Below are 20,540 nucleotides of genomic sequence, written 5' to 3' on the forward strand. Positions count from 1 at the left end.
AACAGGTGAAATCGACCCGTTGTTAATGTTTGACTGTAACGTTGAAACAGCGCCCCCTATATTTGGCTCCAAACAGACCTTCTGGTCCTACAGCAAACCTTCATGACGCCAGCAGGATGACATCATCACCTCCAGGTACGGACCAATGACTCACAGGGACAGAGGTACAGGAACCTTTATTGATCACACGCGTATCGAACTGATCAGCTTTCTAATCAATAACAGTTTAATTTGGTCTTAGAGGTAAAAAATGTTTCAGTTTCATTCATTAAAGCGGTTTCAGTTCAACACATGAAGCATCCTTAAATTTCACAGGAAGTCTGGAAAGATCTACAAAATAATTATTTACTGATTATAATTTATTAGGATTGAATTTAAACTAGAAGATCACTGGAACAAAACTACAGTTTGGGAAAATATGATCAAAACGCTTCATTAGAAAACCTGGAGCTTAGGGGTTCTGAGGTCAAAGGTTGAGAAGCTGAGAGGACAGGCAGCCTGAACATGGCGTAGACCAGGGGTGTCCAAAGTGCGGCCCGGGGCCATTTGTGGCCCTACATCTGAATTTTTGTGACCCGGCTGGCGCAGATGAAGACTTTTTGTTTGTAATCAATTATCATTGAAAATGACGATTTTCTTACAATGGAAAAAATAAGTACGACACAGTATTAGTGTTTTTATAACAAAGTTTTATAATTAGTAGAGCCACGTTTTTCTACAGACTTTCACTGAAAAGCCGACTTTGTTGCATCAAAATCAGCTTTTTTATTTATTCATTTGTTTTGAAGGAAAGTGAAAACATCCTGTTCCTATAACTGAGAATCAATTTGCTATAAAATAATTTGTAAACTAGATGTTTCTCTTTTACAGCAAAATCCTTTCATGTTTGGATCTACAGCGAACAACCTACAAAAATATTGGATGAGTATTTGCTTTATTTTGTGGCCTATTTAATACTTTTGACCTACAGGATAAAAAGTTTGGACACCCCTGGTGTAGACAGAGGTCAGCGGACAGTTTGGTCATTCAGAGGTCAGCGTGTGGACAGAATGGGTGGAGGCAGAGGACAGGGACAGACACTGGAGGACTGGGAAACGTCTCCAGCTGGACGTGGTCAAGCAAACCAACAGCCAGCCGGTGAGAGGAGGACAGTCCCTCAGTGAAGACAAACTCCTAGGTCTCCTCGTCGTCGCTGTGCTGCGCCTTCTCCTCGCTCACGCCGCTCTCGTCGATGTTCTCCAGAGAGTCCGCCCGCTGCAGCGTCAGGTCCGCCGGGCTGACGGAGGGCAGCGTGTTCTGCTCCGGGTACATCCACGGCTTCAGGGTCGGGTCGTGTTTCCGCTTCCACTCCGGGTATTTCAGAGATGCCTTGTAGATCTTCCTCATGGCCTGGTGGGACAGAGACGGCAGGACAGGGTCGGACAGGGGACAGAGACTCCATCTGCTGGAGGAACCGGACCGACTTTTACCTTCGGAGCCACGAACTGAGAGACTCTGTTAACGACCCACTTTGGTAAAGAGCCTACAGGACACAGGAGGGGACAGGACTCAGGGTCAGGTCTCTGGGAGGACAGAACGGAGAACAAAACTCTGAAAGTCTTCCTGCCTCACCTCGGGGGTCCACCTGGGTCAGGTAGTAGAGGGTGGCGCTGGCAGCACTGTTGGATTGGATCAGGTAGCCCGTCAGCAGAGACACGGCTCGGACATAGTCCTTCTTAGGAGGATGTTGCTATGGAGACGAACAGACGGGAAGTTTGGATTCTTACATGAGAGAGCAGTGTGACGACTTCCTGTGGTTCTTGTAAACATGATCCTTCTGCCGTAACTAAAGAGTTGTAAACATGCTGCTGAACTCAGCAGGGAACAGGAGACGGGTCAGTACTTTCCAGAACCTTTGTCTGCAACCCGACCTCCACCAGCAGCGGCAGCAGCGGACACTGACCGGGTGTTTGACGGAGTAGTTGATGATCATGTAGTCGCTGCCGAGCGGAAGCCAAGATCGCATCGTCACAAAGTCTCGGTTCTTCAGAGGCGTCGGGCATTTCCCTTCAAACAGACACCAGAGGGGGAATAAATGAAGTCATTCTATCCAAGCTGAACTGTTCATGTTCAACATCCAGCCAAAGATGAATCACATTGCACAGGAAGTGACCGTAAAAACCAGGAATCTGCTGATAGACATCTCCTCTGCCCACCAATGAGGGAAAACTTCTACAACATTCAGACCCGATTGGATGTTTTTACTTAATATTTAAACATCAGTGGAGACATTTGGTCTTTCTAAGCTTTCTCTTTGCTGTTTTGCCAATAGGTTTAGCATGAAAGTAGAGTTGGAGGAATCCAACCTGCACTGGGAACAAGAATTATGTCGATGCTGTTCCTGCTTTAGCCTCAAAGCACCGGTACCCTCTACTACTGCAGGGCGTGCTGCAGAATACCGGTCAGAGGCTTTCTGCAGGGCCACAACACACAAGGATGGACACCAAACTGCCAAACCCCTCGGCAGCTTTAAGGAGTAAAGACCTGTTTCAATGTTCCCTGTCCAGGATGAAGACAGCACCACAAACCAAGGATCTCAGGGAGGCTGAAAGTCTGAGCTTCAGCAGCTGGAGGATGCTCTCCGCTCCCAATTTTAGGTTGTGCTACACTGTTCATTTTTAACACCCATAAACACCCAATCAGGACCAGACTTTCCTCTATTTTATGATTTGAATGTCGAGGCTGGTCTTGTTTGGAGTCAGATTCTGGAATAAAGTCTGGACCGGGTCCAGTGGCACTGACAGGAGTAATATCCCACGTCTGCGTTGACCGTCAGTCTGCCGATGTCGTAGGTGTCGATCATGTTGGTGTCCCACTTCTTACGGTAGCTGGTGTCATGGAGGACGTCGTACAGCGTCTCTGCCGTCACATCTTTGCACACGATCCTCATCTGGAACAGAGACAGAGAAGAACCGGTTTCACCAGAACCAGGAGCAGAACTTGGACCTAAAGGTCAGAGGTTGTGGAAGTAGAACCATCATCAACAGCTTCCATTGGATGGCCACCCTCCCATCCACCAGTAACGTGACTCCAGGCTGGGCCACATGAACTTCTTGTGTTGGGTTCTGTTCTTCAGGAAAGTGACGTCTAAAGTTCAACTCTCACATGACCTCTGAAGGAGACCCCTGATCACTGCCTTGCTCAGAGGCAGACCAGCTGATCAGGGGCTGCCAGGTGATCTGGAAGCTCAGGTGGAGCTGAGCAGACGGAGTCATTCAGCTTTAATGAAGAGAAAACCCAACAAACAGCAACAAACCCAGAGGAACCAGCAAGAACAAGCAGGCAGACAGGAAGTCCTCCAACCTGAGGAACCGACCACAGGACCTCCCTGGGCTTCAAACCTCCAAATGTCAACTTTCTAAATTTTGAACCACTTGGTTCAAGCTTCAGCCTTGTGATCCAGTTCACCACGATGCTGGAGAACCATCAGATCATCAACAAGCTGTTCCCAGAGAACGTCTTGATCCAACTCTTCATCCAAATTTGACTGTAAATGTGGTGAAAACTTGAGGGTTGGGAGGCGATCAGACGAGAACAACCCACAACTGGAGACTGAGACATCTCTGAGGATCTAAAGACTGAATGAAGATCAGGATGATGACGAGCTGCTGGTACCACCCAACCTACTTCAGACTGCTAGTGACTCTGTCCAGGAGTTAAACTGCAGCCTTCAGCCTCTTCTTCCTCACTGGTTACCGGATACCATGGGAGGCGGCCGCTACCTGCAGGACGTCATCTTTTCCAGGCTGTAATCTTTCAGGGCCGTCAGGCTCGGCTGGGCGGCTGTCATTGGATCCGTGTAACTCAATCAGCAGAACTCAGGAACTGCATCAATCATTCAGGACGTCCTGAGCTTCAGCACCCAGCTGCTGCAACTCATCAGCAGGCGATGATGCCGGGTTCGAGGCATCTTCGACAGACTGGGTGTCTATGGGGGTTCAGGGCATCTTCGAAGGGTTCAGAATGTGTTGGTCGGGTTCAGGCCGTTCAGGCCGCTTTGGCCAACGCTGGCTGGTTCAAACCTGCAGCTTCTCCTGATGGAACCTTCTGGAAGAATTGCTTCAGACTGCAGCTGCTATGGACGATCCAGACCCAGAGTTGGTTGAACAACCGATTCAGTTACTGAACAATTTAGTCTTTAACCAATGAAGGAGATTTGATCGGCTCCTTCTATCAGCTCCTCCTCGTTTCTGATGATCCCAACATCCGGGTCTGGGTCGGAGCCTCTCCAGCTGTTTTCCCAAACACTTCCTGCAGAGTTTCAAAGTAATGGCTTCCTGTTGTTATATATATATTCTGCAGAGTTTCAGGCTGAAGGTCGAAGGATCTGATCTAAAACCAGCCAGTCAAGTGGGTCCATCAGAACTTCCTGGACCGACTCAGGTAGATTCAGGTGACAGAGATGGTCAGCTGGTCCTCACGGTGACCTCAACCTTCAGCCTCTCCATCTTCACCTGGAGGTCACCAGGTCACCAGCACCAGAGGGATAGAGGTCATGACCTCACCTGAGCAGAACCACCTGGAGGCTCACACAGGCCCAGAGCCAGAGATGACCCGGTGAAGCTGGAGGTCCAGAGAAAGAGACGACCTTTGACCTCCTGAATGCAGTCGGTGCCTACATTACCCACAATGCACAGCAGAACCTCACAACATGGGTTCTGGAGGATTACAGACAACACTGACTGGAACTGGTCTGGATCCTGCCAGAACCAGGATGCGTTTTCTTCATAAACAGAACCACCAGTTTCTGGAACAGAACCATGAAAAGGTTCTTGTGGTCCATACGCTGTGAAGCTTTAAAAGTACGGAACCAGAACCGAGCCCTGCTGGTTTTTTGATAACAAAAAGTCAAACTGCTGCGGATCTCGTGATCCGCCTGGAAACTGGACCGGGTTTTCCTCCGGATCCGGTTTCAGCTCCAGTTTCAGATGTTTCCATGGGTTCTGATGACCACATTCCTCGGAAGGTCCGGTGGTACCGGGTCAGCAGGTTCTGGAAAAGTTCACACTGTAGTTCTGGATTTCTGAGGAACCCAGAACTACACAACACACAAACACACCCCAACACACACACACAACACACACAATGCGGACGGAACCAGCAGGAAAGTCTCATCTGGACCTGCTGAGGTTAAAGTGAAATGTTTCCTGGAGCTTTTATTGTGAAGGTCTCCCAGGTGAGTTACCTTGATCTTCTGGACCGAGCTGCTGTCCTGCTCGCGGCACCAAACCGTCACTCCGCCCTTGTGGTACCGGCTGCTCCATCCGTCCGGACTCAGACACTGATCCTTAAAGGAGGAGAAGTCCGAGTCGTCCGGGATCCGAACCGGCATCTCCGTTCGGTCAGGCCGCCTGGTTCCGGCGTTCCGAGCAGAACCGGACCGTAGGAGGAGGAACTGGACCACAGAGACCAGCAGAGGATCCTGGAGCGGGTCAGAGAGCAGAACCTCAGGCAGAGCCGGACCGGGACTCGTGTCTGAACAACACCGGGTCCAGGTTCGGGTCTGAGATGCAGCAGGTGATGCTGCAGCTTTTATCCACCTCCTGCTGCACAGATAGGTCAGACAGTCAGAGCTCTCACTCCGCTTGAAAACAGCGGATCAGGTTCTGGCTCAGGTAGAACCCGTCCCACCTTCGGTCTCACAAACATTTATAAAAAAGTTCTTAAAATCCAGGTTTTATTTTGATAGTTCTGCTTTTGAATTTTCATATTACCCAAACATTTATCTCTGTTGGCTAAATAATTAGCTTCTGATCGATTTCTCAGTAAAACAACTCATATAATCATGTCAAGGTTGTAACTTTCAGTTTAATCAGCTGCTAACAAAATGGTCAAATAAATAAATGAACGAGGTTTTCTTACGCTGTTTTGTGTTATTTTAAACGAATGTCACTTAAACTTGACAAATAATAGTCTGTAAAAGAAAATACCAGAAAGGCAGAATGGACAAAACCACTTGGAATCTCAGGTTGTGTACTTATGTACGATCTTAAATGGGTAAAGTTGTAATTAACGGATGTGACGGAAATCTGTCTTTCTAAATAAAAAAATAATTACAAAAAAAAAAACTGTCAAATAAAAGTCAGTCACCAAACAGTTTTCCAACAGGTAGTGTGAATTTATATATTTTCATTGCTGATATAAGAGGATGGAAACTGGCTGATCAGAGCACAAAAATGAAAACCTCCTGAAAGATGAGAGTGTAGACTTTCTGGTAAAACCCGTTCTAATGTAAAATATGACAGGTTACTGGATTAAGGACATTTCTAGTTTACTACATACTATCACACATAACAATTTTTGAGAATTTGGAAACAGTTACTCTTTATTTCCCAAAGTTATGGGGGGAGGAGAGAATGGATATTTCAGCTGTCTGTAATAATCTGTTCCCCCTTCATAACACGGGCACAAATTAATTTACTACCAAGTCTTTAATTGTGTTTATTCCTCTCTTCATCAGCAACAAATCCTGCAAGTTTGAAAACATTTGCTAAATTTTTGCCAGAGTTATGAGGGGGAACCAAATATTTTAGCCATCTGAAATAAGCTGTTCTTTGTAGGGGGAACAGATTATTTCAGACGGCTAAAATATTTGGTTCCCTCCTCATAACTCTGGCAGATAAACAGCAAATTTTACAAAAATCACAGGACTTGTTGATGTAGAGAGGAATAAACTCAGTTAAAGACTTGGTAGTAAATTAATTTGTTCCCATGTTATGAAGGGGGAACAGATTATTACAGACAGCTGGAATAATCCCACCGGTTCCCTCATTGCTTTTTCAAATAAAGAGCAACCGTTTCCAAATTATCAGTGATTGTAATGTGTGATAATATGTTTGAACCACTAAAAATTAGCAACTAGAAATTTCTTTTATCCAATAATCTGTCATATTTAACATTAGAAGAGGTTTTCCAGAAATACTCTCATCTTTTCAGGAAGTCTAGTCTTCCTGTCCTATTAGCAACTTCCATCTTCTTATATCAGCAATGAAAAATGATAAATTCACACAACGTGTTGAAAAACTGTGTTTAGTGACTGACTTTCATTTGTCAGGCTTGAGACAAAAGTAAGAAAAAGAGCGATTCTCTTGATGTTTAAAATAACACCAAACAGAGTAAGAAAACCTCATTTATTCATTTATTTTACCATTTTGTTGTTGCTTCTTTTTTAAACAACAGCTGATTAAGCTGAACGTTGCAACCTTGACATGATTATAATGTTTTACAGAGAAATCGATCTGAAATGAACGGATCCTCTCTGGCTGCAGTTCGCGCTCCCACCACAGGGGGCAGGATTTCACACAAGTCCTCTTCAGGCTTAAAAATCCAACCCAGAAAGTGAGGTGCTGTTAAGTTGCACAAAATTCGAGACCAAACTTCAGCTTTAAAAGAGAACAAACAGCTTTAATTAACATTTGCAAATGGAGAAAACATACAAAGCTCACATCTCGGTGAGAATCGGATGAGTTCTGACTGGGGGCTGAACGTCCCCTCATTTACATAGGATACATCACACATTACTTAGCCACACCCCCTGGCTCAAGTGTCAGGTAAAAATCTATACGTTACTTATCTGTAAGTTCCAGTGGAGCAGAGTTGCATACACATTCACAGCTCAATGTTAGGCGTTTCTCCAAGAAACCTCTCTGCTGATGGCTAAACAGATACTAGAAACTGAATTTCTACAATCTAGGCTCATCACCTTAGCCATGTCTTCACATTTCTAACTGCTGAACATCCTGGTCTTCATTTATCTGAGGAGGGTCAGAAGAGCATACATTCTGTTGAGCTGCAACTGAGTGCAAACCTTTAATAAAAACATCATAAAGTGTACATTCAAATTTATTTAAACTTGTCTACTAAATTTTTCCTTCACAGTGCATCCTGGGAAATGTAGTGAACTGCATCGATCCTGATGCCAGTCCTAACCAGTTCAATCAACCAACCAATCAGGGTGTCTGCTGTGGTTCAGAGTAACTCATCTGTTCAGGAGAGGATCTGTGAGGTGCTTTCAAGTGCAGCTCAGAGATCTCCGGCTCCTGTCTGGATGACATCACCAGGGTCACCTGCTGACAGGTAAGCCTCATCTGGTTTCTGATTGGTCCGTCAGAGGAACCAGGAGAGGATGCAGTTCAGGTAAACTTCCTGTCTGGGCTCTGCAGCGGTGGGCGGAGCCACAGACCAGGTGTCTTCATCAGGTAGCGGTTCCGGTGTTCCGTCTGATAGGATGTGGGAAGCACAGCTTCCAGAACCGGTCCGGTCCAACATCCAACAAAGGTTCTGGGATCCGGTCTGGCTGCTTCCAGGCTTCAGTACATCTGATGAATCCCAGAGAAAGTCTTCTGCGCCGCCAGCAGGGGGCGCTGGAGTCCATCAGTTCATTGGATCTTCATTCTCTGTAGCCGGGTCGGCCCAGTTTGATGAACAGAACCCTAGAACAGATTACAGAGTTCTAATGGAAACTAAAATCACTTTTCTCCAAATTTAGCTTCTGCTACTGGTTCCAGTTAAATCCAGATTATAATCCCAGATTCTCACATAAAAATCTCTCAACAATCAGATCAGTCAGAACCCAGAGGTTCTGAGGTTCTGTAGAACGGCTCGGTGGTTCAGGGACTCCTGATCATTGTTCTTCTTTTAATCTGAGTGATTCCTTCAGCCGAGTTCTGATCCGATTCTTCAAAAATTCATTTAAAACAGGAAGAAGCGGCTCGATGACGTTGTCGCCTAATTTGCATATTTGTTCATGTGATCCAGACAAATCGATTTAAAACACAAAAAACATCTAGAAGATCTAGATCATGAGTTTAATCATGTAAAAGATTTGAACTAAAGGAAGACAAATATGACTCCGATTTATTTTAACAGTTAAAAACATTTGAAACATGAAAAACTTTATTTAAATGAAACGTTTGTTAAGAATTATTGCAACATAAATTAACTGAAGTGAGTCTGAAAAACGAGAAGGAAGAAAACTTCTCTGTTTTTGTTGAAATGAAATGAAGAAGTTCAGGAACTCGGCTCGGTTCTGCTTTAGTTCTGTCGCAATGAAACCAGATCCAGTTTGATTTTCAGACCGACAGATTCTCTCATCCTGGAATCTCCTGGATTCTCCTGGAATCTCCTGGATCAGGACTCAGACTCTTGGTCTGCTGATCCTGATCAAATCACAACTTTTAGTTTTCAGATGATTCATAAACCGATGGTGGGCTGCGACTGCTGCTGACCCTTGACCTCTGAGAACGTCTGGAAACCTGCACAAAGCAGCTCTGTGTCCCACACACACACACACACACTCACTCACACACACACACACACACACACACACACACACACACACACACACACTCACACACACTCACTCACTCACTCTTGGTGCTGCAGAGGAAGCTCTAACTGGAAACAGATTGAGGCGGAGACGCCCAGTCCCAGTTAGTGAACTGGGACTGGTCTGTTCCCAGTTCTGGTTTCCATTAGACGGATGATGATGATGATGAAGCTCTCATTCATTTCTGTTTGGTTCAGTCGAGCTCAATTCATTTCAGAGTCTGTGAGAAATTAATCGCATTTTAAAGAAAATCAGCAACATTTTCAATTCCAAAACATTTTCTGCTGTTAAATTACAGATTAACTGAGATGATCAAACCTTCAGTTTCTGATCAAACCTTCAGTTTCTGATGTTTTTCAGGTTCTTCAAATTCCCAGAGTTTCAGGAAGTCCTGCATTCAATGGATGCTAACACTAGCATTAGCTGCTATATGTTTAGCATTCAGATGCTATTTTATGCTAGCACAGCTTCACTAATATGCTAACTGCTTTTAGCACAGCTTGAACTCAACACCAGTCATTTTCAGCGTCCAATCAGATCGTGTCAAAGCAGAAATTAGCCGAGAAAAGCCGCTTCCTGCTGTTAGCATTAGCTGTGCGTCAGCGTTACGGTCGTGTCGGAAACATGTGAATAGAAAGGTTCTGGATCCGGAGTTCGGTTAGTCCAGACTAATAGGTTCCGGCTCACCTGGAACCAGTTCATTCACCTCCCTGCAGAGGTCAGAGGTCAGGACCTCTGACCCCCCATCATGTTCTTCATGATGGCGTCTCTTCACATCCACGATGTTTGGTTGCCATGACAACACCCGCTGAGTCCACAGTTTCTGACCGAACCTCCGGGTCATCAGAACCTGATGAGTTTCAGGTGCAGTGAAGCCCCGCCCCCTCCCCTGGCCACGCCCCTTCGGTTTTCCACTTTTGTTTGGGAAAGGAGGATCCCAGTCAGAGTGGTGAAGGTTCGGTTCTGATCCAGTTCCCTCAGCGGGCTGAGGTCAGAACTTTAACTGGGTCTCTGCCCCTCCTCCGGTCTTCCTCCTCCTCTTCCTCCTCCTCTTCCTCCTCCTCTTCCTCCCCCTGCTCCTCCTCCTCCTCAGGCAGCAGCAGAACCTTGCGAGCAGAGCAGCAGGACGGTTCGGACGGTACCAGGAGTTGGACTCTGTTTAGTCGAGATGAAGTCGTGGTTGCTGGTTCCGGTTCTGGCCGTAGTTCTGGCCGTATGCGGGGCCCGGTCTCCGTACCAGACGGTTCTGCAGCACAGCCGGATCCGAGGCCGGCAGCAGGGGTGAGTGTCCGAACCGAGCCGAACCGAACCGCTCAGAGTTCTGCTCCAGGAGCTGACAAACGGTTTCTTTAAGCGCATCAGAGACAGAAGTTCTTCTGGGTCCGAGCAGGAAAAGTTCTGCAGAACTTGTCCAGGACCGGACATCTGGACCTGCAGGGCGCCCTCTGCTGGACGCTCCGGATGGTGCAGCAGGACAATGACGTTGTACTGTAGCATCGAGTATTACTGTAGTGGTGAAACTGCTCGGTACCGGAGGTTCTGCCAAAACCGTCTCAGTTAAGGTGGACCCAGTTAGTTACAGAGGGAGTCTCAGTTCATATGAACCGGTTCTTTTAAGGTGGGCTGACTCTCATAAAGGTGGAATCAGGTCATTTAACGCTGACCCAGCTGGTTCTGACTCCGTTGAGGTTCTGGACTGGGTGATTTAAAGCTGCAGTTTGTAACTTTTCTAGTCTGTGATCAGGTCTCTGCTTGTAACAGTCTTAGAGCTGTCAATCACCCTTGTGTATGTGCTGCTCACCCCTCCCCATTTCTCTCGGCTGCTACAGTCTGCCATAAATGCTAGGCTAGTAAGTCGTTCTCTGCGATTAGCAGCAAGTACATGACGTTGATTGGCAGCGCTAAGACCCGCCTCTTGGCTCTGATTGGTTGTTTTTGGTTCATTTCTTCAGACGATCTGCTCTCATTAATCTGTCACCATGGTGACAGACTAAAGTCACATCTTGCAGTTTAAGGAGGAATGAACCCAAACCAGCTGAACTGCTGGTTCAGTCTGCGACCAGAGCTGCATTCCTCCTAAAATGAAGCTGTAGAGGTTCTGACCCGGCTGACATCTCTTTGGGTTTTCTGTTTCAGGCCCAACGTCTGCGCCATGCAGCAGATCAAAGGAACCAACAGGAAGTACTTCACCAACTGCAAGCAGTGGTACCACCGCAAGATCTGCGGCAAACCGACGTGAGTCACAGTTCAACCAGAACCATCCACCAGAACTATCCGGGTCAGGCGGCTCGGTCAGCTCAGGACGCTGAACGCAGCCCAACCGCATTGGGACGGAAACGAACAGGAAGTGAGGTTTTTGTTTGCAGGAAGTGGACAGCTGAAGCAGCCTTTAGCAGAGCCCAACTGCAGTTTCTGACCTGGTTCTGACCCGGTTCTGTGTGGATGGAGTGGTGGGGTTGGGATGTGATGCATTCACTGACTCCGGCTCCTTTCGTCACTTCATTGTTTAGGTTTGCGGTCTGTCTGCTGCTGCAACGTTCAGCCTGCAGACGCAGACGGACCCGATTTACTTTCAGATCTGGGTGGAAACTTCAGAATCGGGTCGTTCAGCCTGCAGAGTAAAGTTGGAAGTAGGTCGCATTTGAGAAAAAATTACATTGTCGAATGCGACTCAAATCTGAATATTTTCGCCCGAATGCAACGTTTATCCGACTGTTTCCACGCCAAGCTGAACGGCGTTAAAAGTCGTTCTTTGATGAAATGTGGATCAGTTTCCTGTGGGAGTTTAGCTGCTGGTGCCAGCAGCTGGCCTGCAGTACGAGGACTTGCCACCGGGTGTCACCTGTTTCACCTGTCCAGGTGTTTCTGTTACCTGACTCCAACCGTCTGGATGAGCTGCAAACTTCCTGGATTCATGAAAACTGTCCGGACTCCGAGGAAATGAGCCTCCATCGCTTTCCAGATTGTTCTGGAGGTTTTCTAGAAGCTACAGGGATGATGAGGTCTCAGGGGGAATTCTGGGTAATTGGTTGAATCAGACGTTTGACTGGTTCTGGACCAGACTGGACCAGGCCGTTGTCCTGTCGGGTTGAGGTGAAGCCAGCAGTATTTCTCCCAGACGGCGTCTGGTGGCTGGAAGCGTCATAAAGAGTGCAGTGTTTCCAAACAGGAAATGGGATTTATTCCTCCGGGAGCGTCGCAGCGCTGCAGGTTTATGTTGGAGCCGATTCAGAGCTCTCAGCCAGATTCCTCTGCTGGATGTTCCTGGAAACGGAGCGGCTGAGTTACTGCGCCTCGCTCTGTTTGGATCCACAGCAGACACCTTGTTTAGAACAAACGGGAGCCGTTTTTCCGTCTGGGCGGATAATCAGGACCAGCCGTTGCCACGGCGCTGATCTCCATCTGTGGACGCTTAGTGCCTCCAGACGGCGCTGAGCTTAACGAGCTGCAGCCACAGAGAGCCGGCGCCGGTTCTGAACACCGGGTTCAGAACAGGGAGCTCACCTGAACCCCAGGTTCTTGACACAAGCAGAACCGAGTCCAGGTTCTCGTTCTCAGATTTCCCGTCAGGTCAAAGAAAATGAAGAAAAACATCTGAGTGACTTTGGGTCAAACCCATGGAGATCCAGAAGGTCCAGAACCAGCAGGTTCGGTCCAGATTAATGAGAAACAAACCGAAACCAGATCACAACTCAGGCGGTGGTACCGGATCCTGCTGGGGTTCCCGGGTCAGAACTTTGGGGAGCCGACCAGATGAGCCTCCAGAGGTCAAGAGGTCAAGCATTCCAACTCAGAGCCAGTAGAGCATGTTCCTGATATTAGCATTAGCATGCTAACCCTCAGCCTGGATGTTCTTCACATTTCCCATCAGCCATTTGAAGATGGCTGACATTTTTTAAGATGGCAGCCATCTTGAGCCTTTTCGACCCGTTACCATGAAATGGTCCAGACCTTCATGACATGGACGAACTTTCTGTGCCGTCATGTTCTTAAAACGTTAAAGTGATGAAACGCAGCAGAATCACAAACTGAGGATTTTACTGTTGCTCTGATTATTAGAGAACAATCGACAGTTACTGAGCTCCACAAAGGCATCTTAAGACACTTTCCATTGGCAACTTGTTCTCTAGAACAGGTTAATGTGTGGTTCGGTTCGGTTCGGTTCTGGTCCAGTGGGGAGATTCTCCATATTACGGTCTGAAGCGCAGCAGCTGCGGTTATTTCTCCGCTGATTTGCAGCGACACTCAGCACCGGAGAACCTCGCGGTTCTGGTTCTGGGACTAAATAAACCCAGATATTTTATTTTGTCTTATAAATAAATGTTGCTGGCCCAAACATAATGATGAAGACTCAGATCATGAACTTTATTATTCTTTAAATTCAAACGAAAAATCAAATTCACCCCAAGCTAATATTATGTAGTTCTGGTGTTTTATTCTGTCGGCACAAACCTGCAGCTCAGATCTCTGAGCAGCTTCTCTGCTTTTCTCTTTATTACTGTCAGTTCTTCAGAGAAACGAGCTGCGCTGCTAATTCACCTTACAAAACTTAACGCTGTGTTCCTGTCGCTCCCTGTGACTAAACTTATAATTAGATCCTCTGTACTGAGCAGCTCTGATAGCAGACGGTGTGTCCGTGAACAAGTTTTACTAAATATTGTATCATAACCGAAAAGAGAGATGTAACTTTGAATATAGATTAGCAAAGAACCTACAAATTACAGTGAAATAGTGCTACTTCTGGTGGCGCCGGAAGTAAGACCCATAATGGTTTCCCCAGTTTCCCCAGTAAGCCTCCCAGGAATAAGCTGGACAGAATACTGGATTACCAACATGTTCTTTTAACAGCCCTACTTCAGTTCCTGTTCAGAAAGTTATGGCAACCCACACTTTGATCTGTTCTCTGTTCAATGATTAGACGGGTCAAAGGTCAGGTCATCTGGTGACATTGTGATGTAGAGCTGTGTATCTCTGCGTCGCCATGGTAACTGGTCTGTTGGACAGGAGGGATCCCAGGATTGAGCTTTGAAGCTCACAAGTAATTTGGACATGAGGAATTATTTTTCTTTTGCGTTTGAAACATGATAATGAAAATGGAATAAATCGATAATCGTGACAGAACAAAGAAATGTCCTGGAGATGATTGACACACGGGCAGAAGAGATTCCCCGAGTTAACCCAAGGGGGCGCTCTACCACCATTTAGGCTCTTTAAATATGTCTATATATGAAATGTTAATTGACATTCATGACTGTATACAAAATAGACCAGCAAATATTGCAGTAAGCATATTGCGAGGGAACGCAAAATAAAAAATTCCCCATGTCCCCTTGAGGACTCCGTAGATTTCTGTTGCCTCTGATGAGAAGTTGCCCGTTGACTCGGCCCGTTGCTCCATCTCCTCCGCAGCGTCATCACCTACGAATGCTGTCCAGGTTACGAGAAGCTTCCAGGAGAGAAGGGCTGCCCTGCCGGTATGTCATGTGACCTCTGACCTCACCTGTGTTCTGCAGCGTGGTGAAGTTCTGACGGAGTTCTGTTGCAGCGCTGCCTCTGGTGAACATCTATGGCACTCTGGGCGCGGTCGGCGCCTCCACCACCCAGATGTACTCGGACCGAGCTCGGCTGAGGGAGGAGGTGGAGGGACCGGGCAGCTTCACCTTCTTTGCTCCCAGCAACGAGGCGTGGGCGGCTCTGCCCGCGGTCAGTATGGGCCTCACGAGGTCGCCGGGGGTCAACGCCGCCCACGCTCACTCTGTCGTCCCGCTGCAGGAGATCTTGGACGCTCTGGTGAGCAACGTGAACATCGAGCTGCTGAACGCTCTGCACTACCACATGGTGAACCGCCGGCTGACCACCGAGGAGCTGAAGCACGGGTCGTCCTTCTCCTCCATGTACCAGGACTCGCACGTCCACATCCACCACTACAGCAACGGGGTGAGAGAGATCAGCTCTCTGGACGCAGCTACACAGCTAAGGAGCCAGCAGCGCTAATGCTAAAGGCTAATCACAAACACTAGATCTGCTAACGCTAAAGCGCTAATCACAAACACTAGGTCCGCTAACGCTAAAGCGCTAATCACAAACACTAGGTCTGCTAACGCTAAAGCGCTAATCACAAACACTAGGTCCGCTAACGCTAAAGTGCTAATCACAAACACTAGGTCCGCTAGCGCTAATCACAAACACTAGGTCTGCTAACGCTAAAGCGCTAATCACAAACACTAGGTCCGCTAACGCTAAAGCGCTAATCACAAACACTAGGTCTGCTAACGCTAAAGCGCTAATCACAAACACTAGGTCCGCTAACGCTAAAGCGCTAATCACAAACACTAGGTCCGCTAACGCTAAAGTGCTAATCACAAACACTAGAACGCTAAAGCATGAGTCAAACATTAGTACTAACATGGCATTTAGCAGAAGCTAATGCTAAACCACTAACATTAACCATGGTGACGTCCTTCATGAGTCAATAACATGTTCTACTGCAGAGTATATCGCCCTCTGCAGACTGAAACGTGTCATTGCACCGTTCCTCTGGTTGGAGCTTCAGGAAGAGATTCTGGATCAGAACTTTCTCTTCTGGTTTCAGTTTCATAGCTGTTGAGTTTTGCTAACCACAGAACGGCTCCAGGAAACACGCAGAGGAAAAACATTTGCTGCACTGCAAAAAATTAGAAAATTACTTGAACAGATCAAAGCTGTTTAATTTGGAATGGAAAATTGTGACCTTAATCACTCAGAACTTTATACGTTGTTTACTTTTTTATTATTCAGACCTACAAACAAAAATCTAATTTCCAGATTTTACTATCCTTAATTAATACATAAACATCTTAAATCAAGTTTAATGCTAAAACCTTTAAATTATATCAGACCTTTAAACGTTACATCCTTCAGGCTGCAGTTTAGTTCAACGTTCATATTCTGTTCATGTTTGTGTTCTTCTTTACTGCCTGTTTTTTTTATATTTTACCCCTCCAGGGGGTATTTTTGTGGCTCTAGTGTCCCTTATATGACAGCAGGCTGACAGGAAAGGGGGAAGACATGCGGCAAATATCGTCGGGTCCGGGAGTCGAACCCGCGACGGCCGCGTCGAGGACTCAAGGCCTCCAAATACGGGTCGCGCTAACCGCTACACCACCACGGCATGCCCTACTGTCTGTTTTATTTTATCCCTGCATGTTTCTTGTTTTAGTCAGGACAGGAAATGGAAATGCTGCGTAAACACACTTCAAAATAAGAGCATGAATATAAACATCTTACTACTTGAAGAACTGTAAAGAAAACTTCCACACAGATGCTGAACTTCATTCAGTTGAAAGTTTACAGAGCAGCCAAGTAAATTAGCACTGTAACAATTAGCTTAATGAAAGCTAAGTGCACTAAACCGCTAACTAGCAAAAGTGCTAAAAGAATATTAGCTCTGCTGTTAGCGGTTATCGGATGTTTTCCCTCAGCGGGTTAGCGCTGTGACGTTTTCTGACAGTCACAGCGCTCTGCGTGATAATGTCACTTCCTGTCTGAGCGGCTGCAGCAGGCGGTTCCTCTGTAGCGGTCCGTCTGCAGTGGATCTGACCGGCAGGTTGTCGTCTCTCAGATCGTGACGGTGAACTGCGCCCGCCTCATCAAACCCGACCAGCACGCCACCAACGGCATCGTCCACGTCATCGACCGTGTCATCACCGCCGTGTCCAGCGACATGCAGTCCATCATTGACGTCGACGACGACCTGGAGACGCTCCGCGTGAGTAAATCCCTCAGGGAACTCCCGGTGTAATGTTGAACAGGCATTCTGACATCACTTCCTGTCTGCCCGCCTGCAGGCGGCGTTCGCTGCTGCGGGGCTGAGCACCCTGCTGGAGAGTCCGGGTCAGTACACCATCTTCGCTCCCACCAACGACGCCTTCGCCAAGATTCCTCGGGAGACCCTGAACCGGATCCTGGGAGACCCCGTAGCTCTGAAAGGTGTCCGTCTCTGTGCCTGATGGTAATCCAGGGTCTTCGGGCGCCACTGACCTCTCGCTGACCTCCAGACCTGCTGAACTACCACATGCTGAAGCAGCTGCAGTGCGCCGAGTCCATCGTGTCGGGAACGTCCGTGGAGACGCTGCAGGGCACGGCGCTGGAGGTCGGCTGCGACGGCGACCAGATGACGCTGAACGGGAACGCCGTCGTCACCAAGAAGGACCAGCTGGGGACCAACGGCGTCATCCACTACATCAGCCAGCTGCTCATCCCAGACTCAGGTACCGGGTCTGGCTCTGGTTCTGAACCAGCTGCTCTGCTCCTGAACACACTCACTCAGGACAGGGGGCCCAAACTGAGGCTCGGGGGCCACTTCTGGCCCCAAGGAGGATGTTATTGGTTGATCAGACGCAGGTGGAAACTTTTTGTTGGTGAAATTCTAACAGGAAAAGTTGAGATGAAATATTCATCTTTTTTTTTTTTACCCCTCCAGGGGGTATTTTGTGGCTCTAGTGCCCCTTATATGACAGTAGGCTGACAGGAAACAGGGAAGACATGCGGCAAATGTCGTCGGGTCCGGGAGTCGAACCCGCGACGGCCGCGTCGAGGACTGAAGGCCTCCAAATACGGGTCGCGCTAACCGCTACGCCACCACGGCACGCCCGAAATATTCATCATTTTATAACCAATCAAAGTTGAACTGTCAGGGTTCTGGTCTGTTTCTGGTCCCGTTCTGAAGCTCTGCTTTACCTGCAGCTAAAACTCTGCTGGAGCTGGCGGAGGACTCGTCCGTTTCCACGGCGACCAGGCTGTTTGTGGACGCCGGCCTGTCGTCCCACCTGAGGGGCTCGGAGGCGCTAACCATGCTAGCGCCACTAAACGACGCCTTCAAAGGTAACGCGGCAGCTGGATCCTGACCAGGTCACCTGGTGAACAGGTGAGGTGACCACTTCCTGCCGCCTCGTCCAACAGGAAGGGTGACGATGACCCCTGACCTCCGGGCGCTGATGAAGAACCACCTGCTGAAGCAGCAGCTGTCCTCCAAGGCGCTGTACGACGGCCAGCAGCTGCAGACGCTGGGCGGCCTGACGCTGCGCGTCTTCGTCTACAGGAACGTAAGAACGGGGTCAGAGGTCACGGGGTCGTCAGCTGGAGAACCTGATGGAGAACACCTGAAAGTTTATCGTGAAAACGAGAAACAAAATGTCGCACTTTAGTGAGAAATTCTTGTTAATACATAAAACCAGAACCATGAAAGTTCTGGTTCTGGTTCTGGTTCTTATGGTCCATCCTCTCCAGAACCTCTGCATCGAGAACGCCTGCATCGCGGCTCATGACAGAACCGGCCGCTTCGCCACCATGTTCACGCTGGACAAGGTTCTGGCTCCGCCCACCGGGACGCTGATGGACGTCCTGAAGGCCGACGAGCGCTTCAGGTGAGCGTCGGACAGCGGGCCGCCCCGGTTCTGACCCGCTCTGACCCAGTGCGTCCTCTTCCAGCCAGCTGGTCGGCGCCATCCAGACGGCCGGCATGACGGAGCTGCTCAACCAGCAGGGGGCGCTCACCTTCTTCGCTCCCACCGACGAGGCGTTCAGGGCCCTGCCGCCGGCCGAGCTCAGCCGGCTGCTCGGTGAGTGTGGAGGTTCTGACCCGGGTTTGTTGCGGTTCAGTGGTTCTGACCCAGAATCAGAACCTTTTTGGGTCAGGAGAAAAGTCGATCAATTATTGGCACATCCTGTAGTTTTTATACACTTTTATAAATTCATAAAAAGATAAAATTCCTCATTAAATAGAAAAATCAATTTTATTGCCTGAAAGTCAAAAACATGCTTGAGAAAAGCTGAAGATTTATTATTGATTACCTGATTGATTATTGGACAGCAAAATGTGATGAACCAGACGAGTTCCCTGCCTGGCCTGCAGGGGGCGATGCTGCCGCTCCATGTTTGGCCTCCTGGTCGCCATGGAGACGGATCATTAGACCCGGCAGAACCGGGAAGTGGCTGGTCCGCAGCAGCCAATCAGCTGTCTGTCTCTGCAGGAAACGTCGATCAGCTGACGGCCGTCCTGCGGCTTCATCTGGGGGAGGGGCTGCTGGTGAGCGGGGGGATCAGTTCCCACACCCGCCTGGCGCCGCTGCAGGGCAACAAGCTGGAGCTGGGCGTGGTCAGTGCTGCCGCCCCGTCTGATTGGCCGACGGGCGACCTGTGGCTGCGCTGACCGTGTCTCTGTTGCAGAGGAACTTCACCGTCTACGTCAACAAGGTTCCTGTGGTCGACGCCGACCTGATGGCCACCAACGGAGTCATCCACGCCGTCAACGCCATCATCAGGCCTCTGGGTAAGCCCCGCCCCCTCCTCAGGGTAAGCCCCGCCCCCTCCTGTGGTTTTGATCCGTTGTCTCTATGGCAGCTCCGAAGGCGGACCGGGAGCAGGCGGACGGACCGGCGGCTGCAACTCCAGTAAGGAACCAGTAAGCAACCAGTAAACCGGTTGATGATCCCAGTCTGACCTTTGCCCTCTGTTGCAGGTCGACTCCCGGAGGTTCAGGAACGGTGAGAGACGGTTCTCCAGCTAATGGACCCGGTACCAGTTCTAGTTCTGGTCCTGACTGTGTTTGTCTCGTCAGACGACTTGTTTGAGCGGGTTCTGATGAGCCGCTCCAGCAGAACCATGAACCTGCGCCAGTGAGGGGGCGGGGCTTCCGGCAGAACCACTTCCTGCTTCCTGTTTGCTGTAGAACCAGTTTGATTCTGTGAAATCCAACTCGGATCTTCTGTAAAGTGTGTCGTCCTGCAGCATGTCGGCAGGTCGCAGTCCGGACCCGGAACCGGACCAGAACCGGACCGGACCGGACTCACGTTTGTAGAATAAAGCTGAGAGTGATGCTCCTCTTCATCAGTTCTTCATCCCTGAACAGATTCCTGGTTCTGATAATTGTAATAATATATAATAAGATTCAGGTGAGCGCTGACAATCACAGCCGGCCTCAGGCCTCCAGGCCAGCAGGGGGCCCTAAAGAGTCTTTGGTTTCCTCACCAGTAAACATGTCGGTGAGTTTGGCTCTTTATTTGAAGTCAAGTTTGGGAAGAAGAAAACGTTCTTCATTTTCCATGTTTTGCATTAAACTTTAGGATTCAAATTTACTCATGTAAAAACAGTAAAATATTACATTTGATATTGTTTGATAATTACATGAATGAGT

At 48.4% G+C, this 20,540-nt stretch overlaps 2 protein-coding genes across 3 annotated transcripts; one reads left to right on the forward strand and one right to left on the reverse strand.

The window, feature by feature from the left end:
* Positions 1 to 157: 157 nt before the first annotated feature.
* stard15 (StAR-related lipid transfer (START) domain containing 15) lies at positions 158 to 7,754 on the reverse strand. 2 transcript variants are annotated; one of them, XM_028009641.1, is made up of 7 exons: positions 7,266 to 7,754; positions 5,225 to 5,461; positions 2,782 to 2,929; positions 1,943 to 2,046; positions 1,612 to 1,729; positions 1,470 to 1,522; positions 158 to 1,389 (listed from the first exon to the last, which is right to left on the reverse strand). In XM_028009641.1, the coding sequence occupies exons 2-7, from the start codon at positions 5,369 to 5,371 to the stop codon at positions 1,174 to 1,176; spliced, it is 786 nt and encodes a 261-aa protein (XP_027865442.1). In that variant the 5' UTR covers positions 5,372 to 5,461; positions 7,266 to 7,754; the 3' UTR covers positions 158 to 1,173. The 2 variants fall into 2 exon arrangements, with proteins under 2 accessions (XP_027865442.1, XP_027865443.1); XM_028009642.1 differs by lacking the exon at positions 7,266 to 7,754 and having other exon boundaries at positions 2,863 to 2,929; positions 5,225 to 5,782.
* A 2,568-nt stretch (positions 7,755 to 10,322) lies between these two features.
* tgfbi (transforming growth factor, beta-induced) lies at positions 10,323 to 20,236 on the forward strand. The gene is made up of 17 exons (XM_028009633.1): positions 10,323 to 10,648; positions 11,504 to 11,602; positions 14,777 to 14,841; positions 14,913 to 15,070; positions 15,140 to 15,304; positions 16,968 to 17,114; positions 17,194 to 17,335; positions 17,404 to 17,616; positions 18,092 to 18,229; positions 18,308 to 18,450; positions 18,635 to 18,771; positions 18,836 to 18,966; positions 19,378 to 19,502; positions 19,574 to 19,676; positions 19,748 to 19,797; positions 19,866 to 19,890; positions 19,965 to 20,236. Exons 1-17 carry the CDS (start codon positions 10,536 to 10,538, stop codon positions 20,024 to 20,026), a joined length of 2,016 nt encoding a protein of 671 aa, XP_027865434.1. The 5' UTR covers positions 10,323 to 10,535; the 3' UTR covers positions 20,027 to 20,236.
* Positions 20,237 to 20,540: the final 304 nt, after the last annotated feature.

Source organism: Xiphophorus couchianus, chromosome 23 (assembly GCF_001444195.1).
Source record: "Xiphophorus couchianus chromosome 23, X_couchianus-1.0, whole genome shotgun sequence".
NCBI classification, from domain to species: Eukaryota; Metazoa; Chordata; class Actinopteri; order Cyprinodontiformes; family Poeciliidae; genus Xiphophorus; species Xiphophorus couchianus.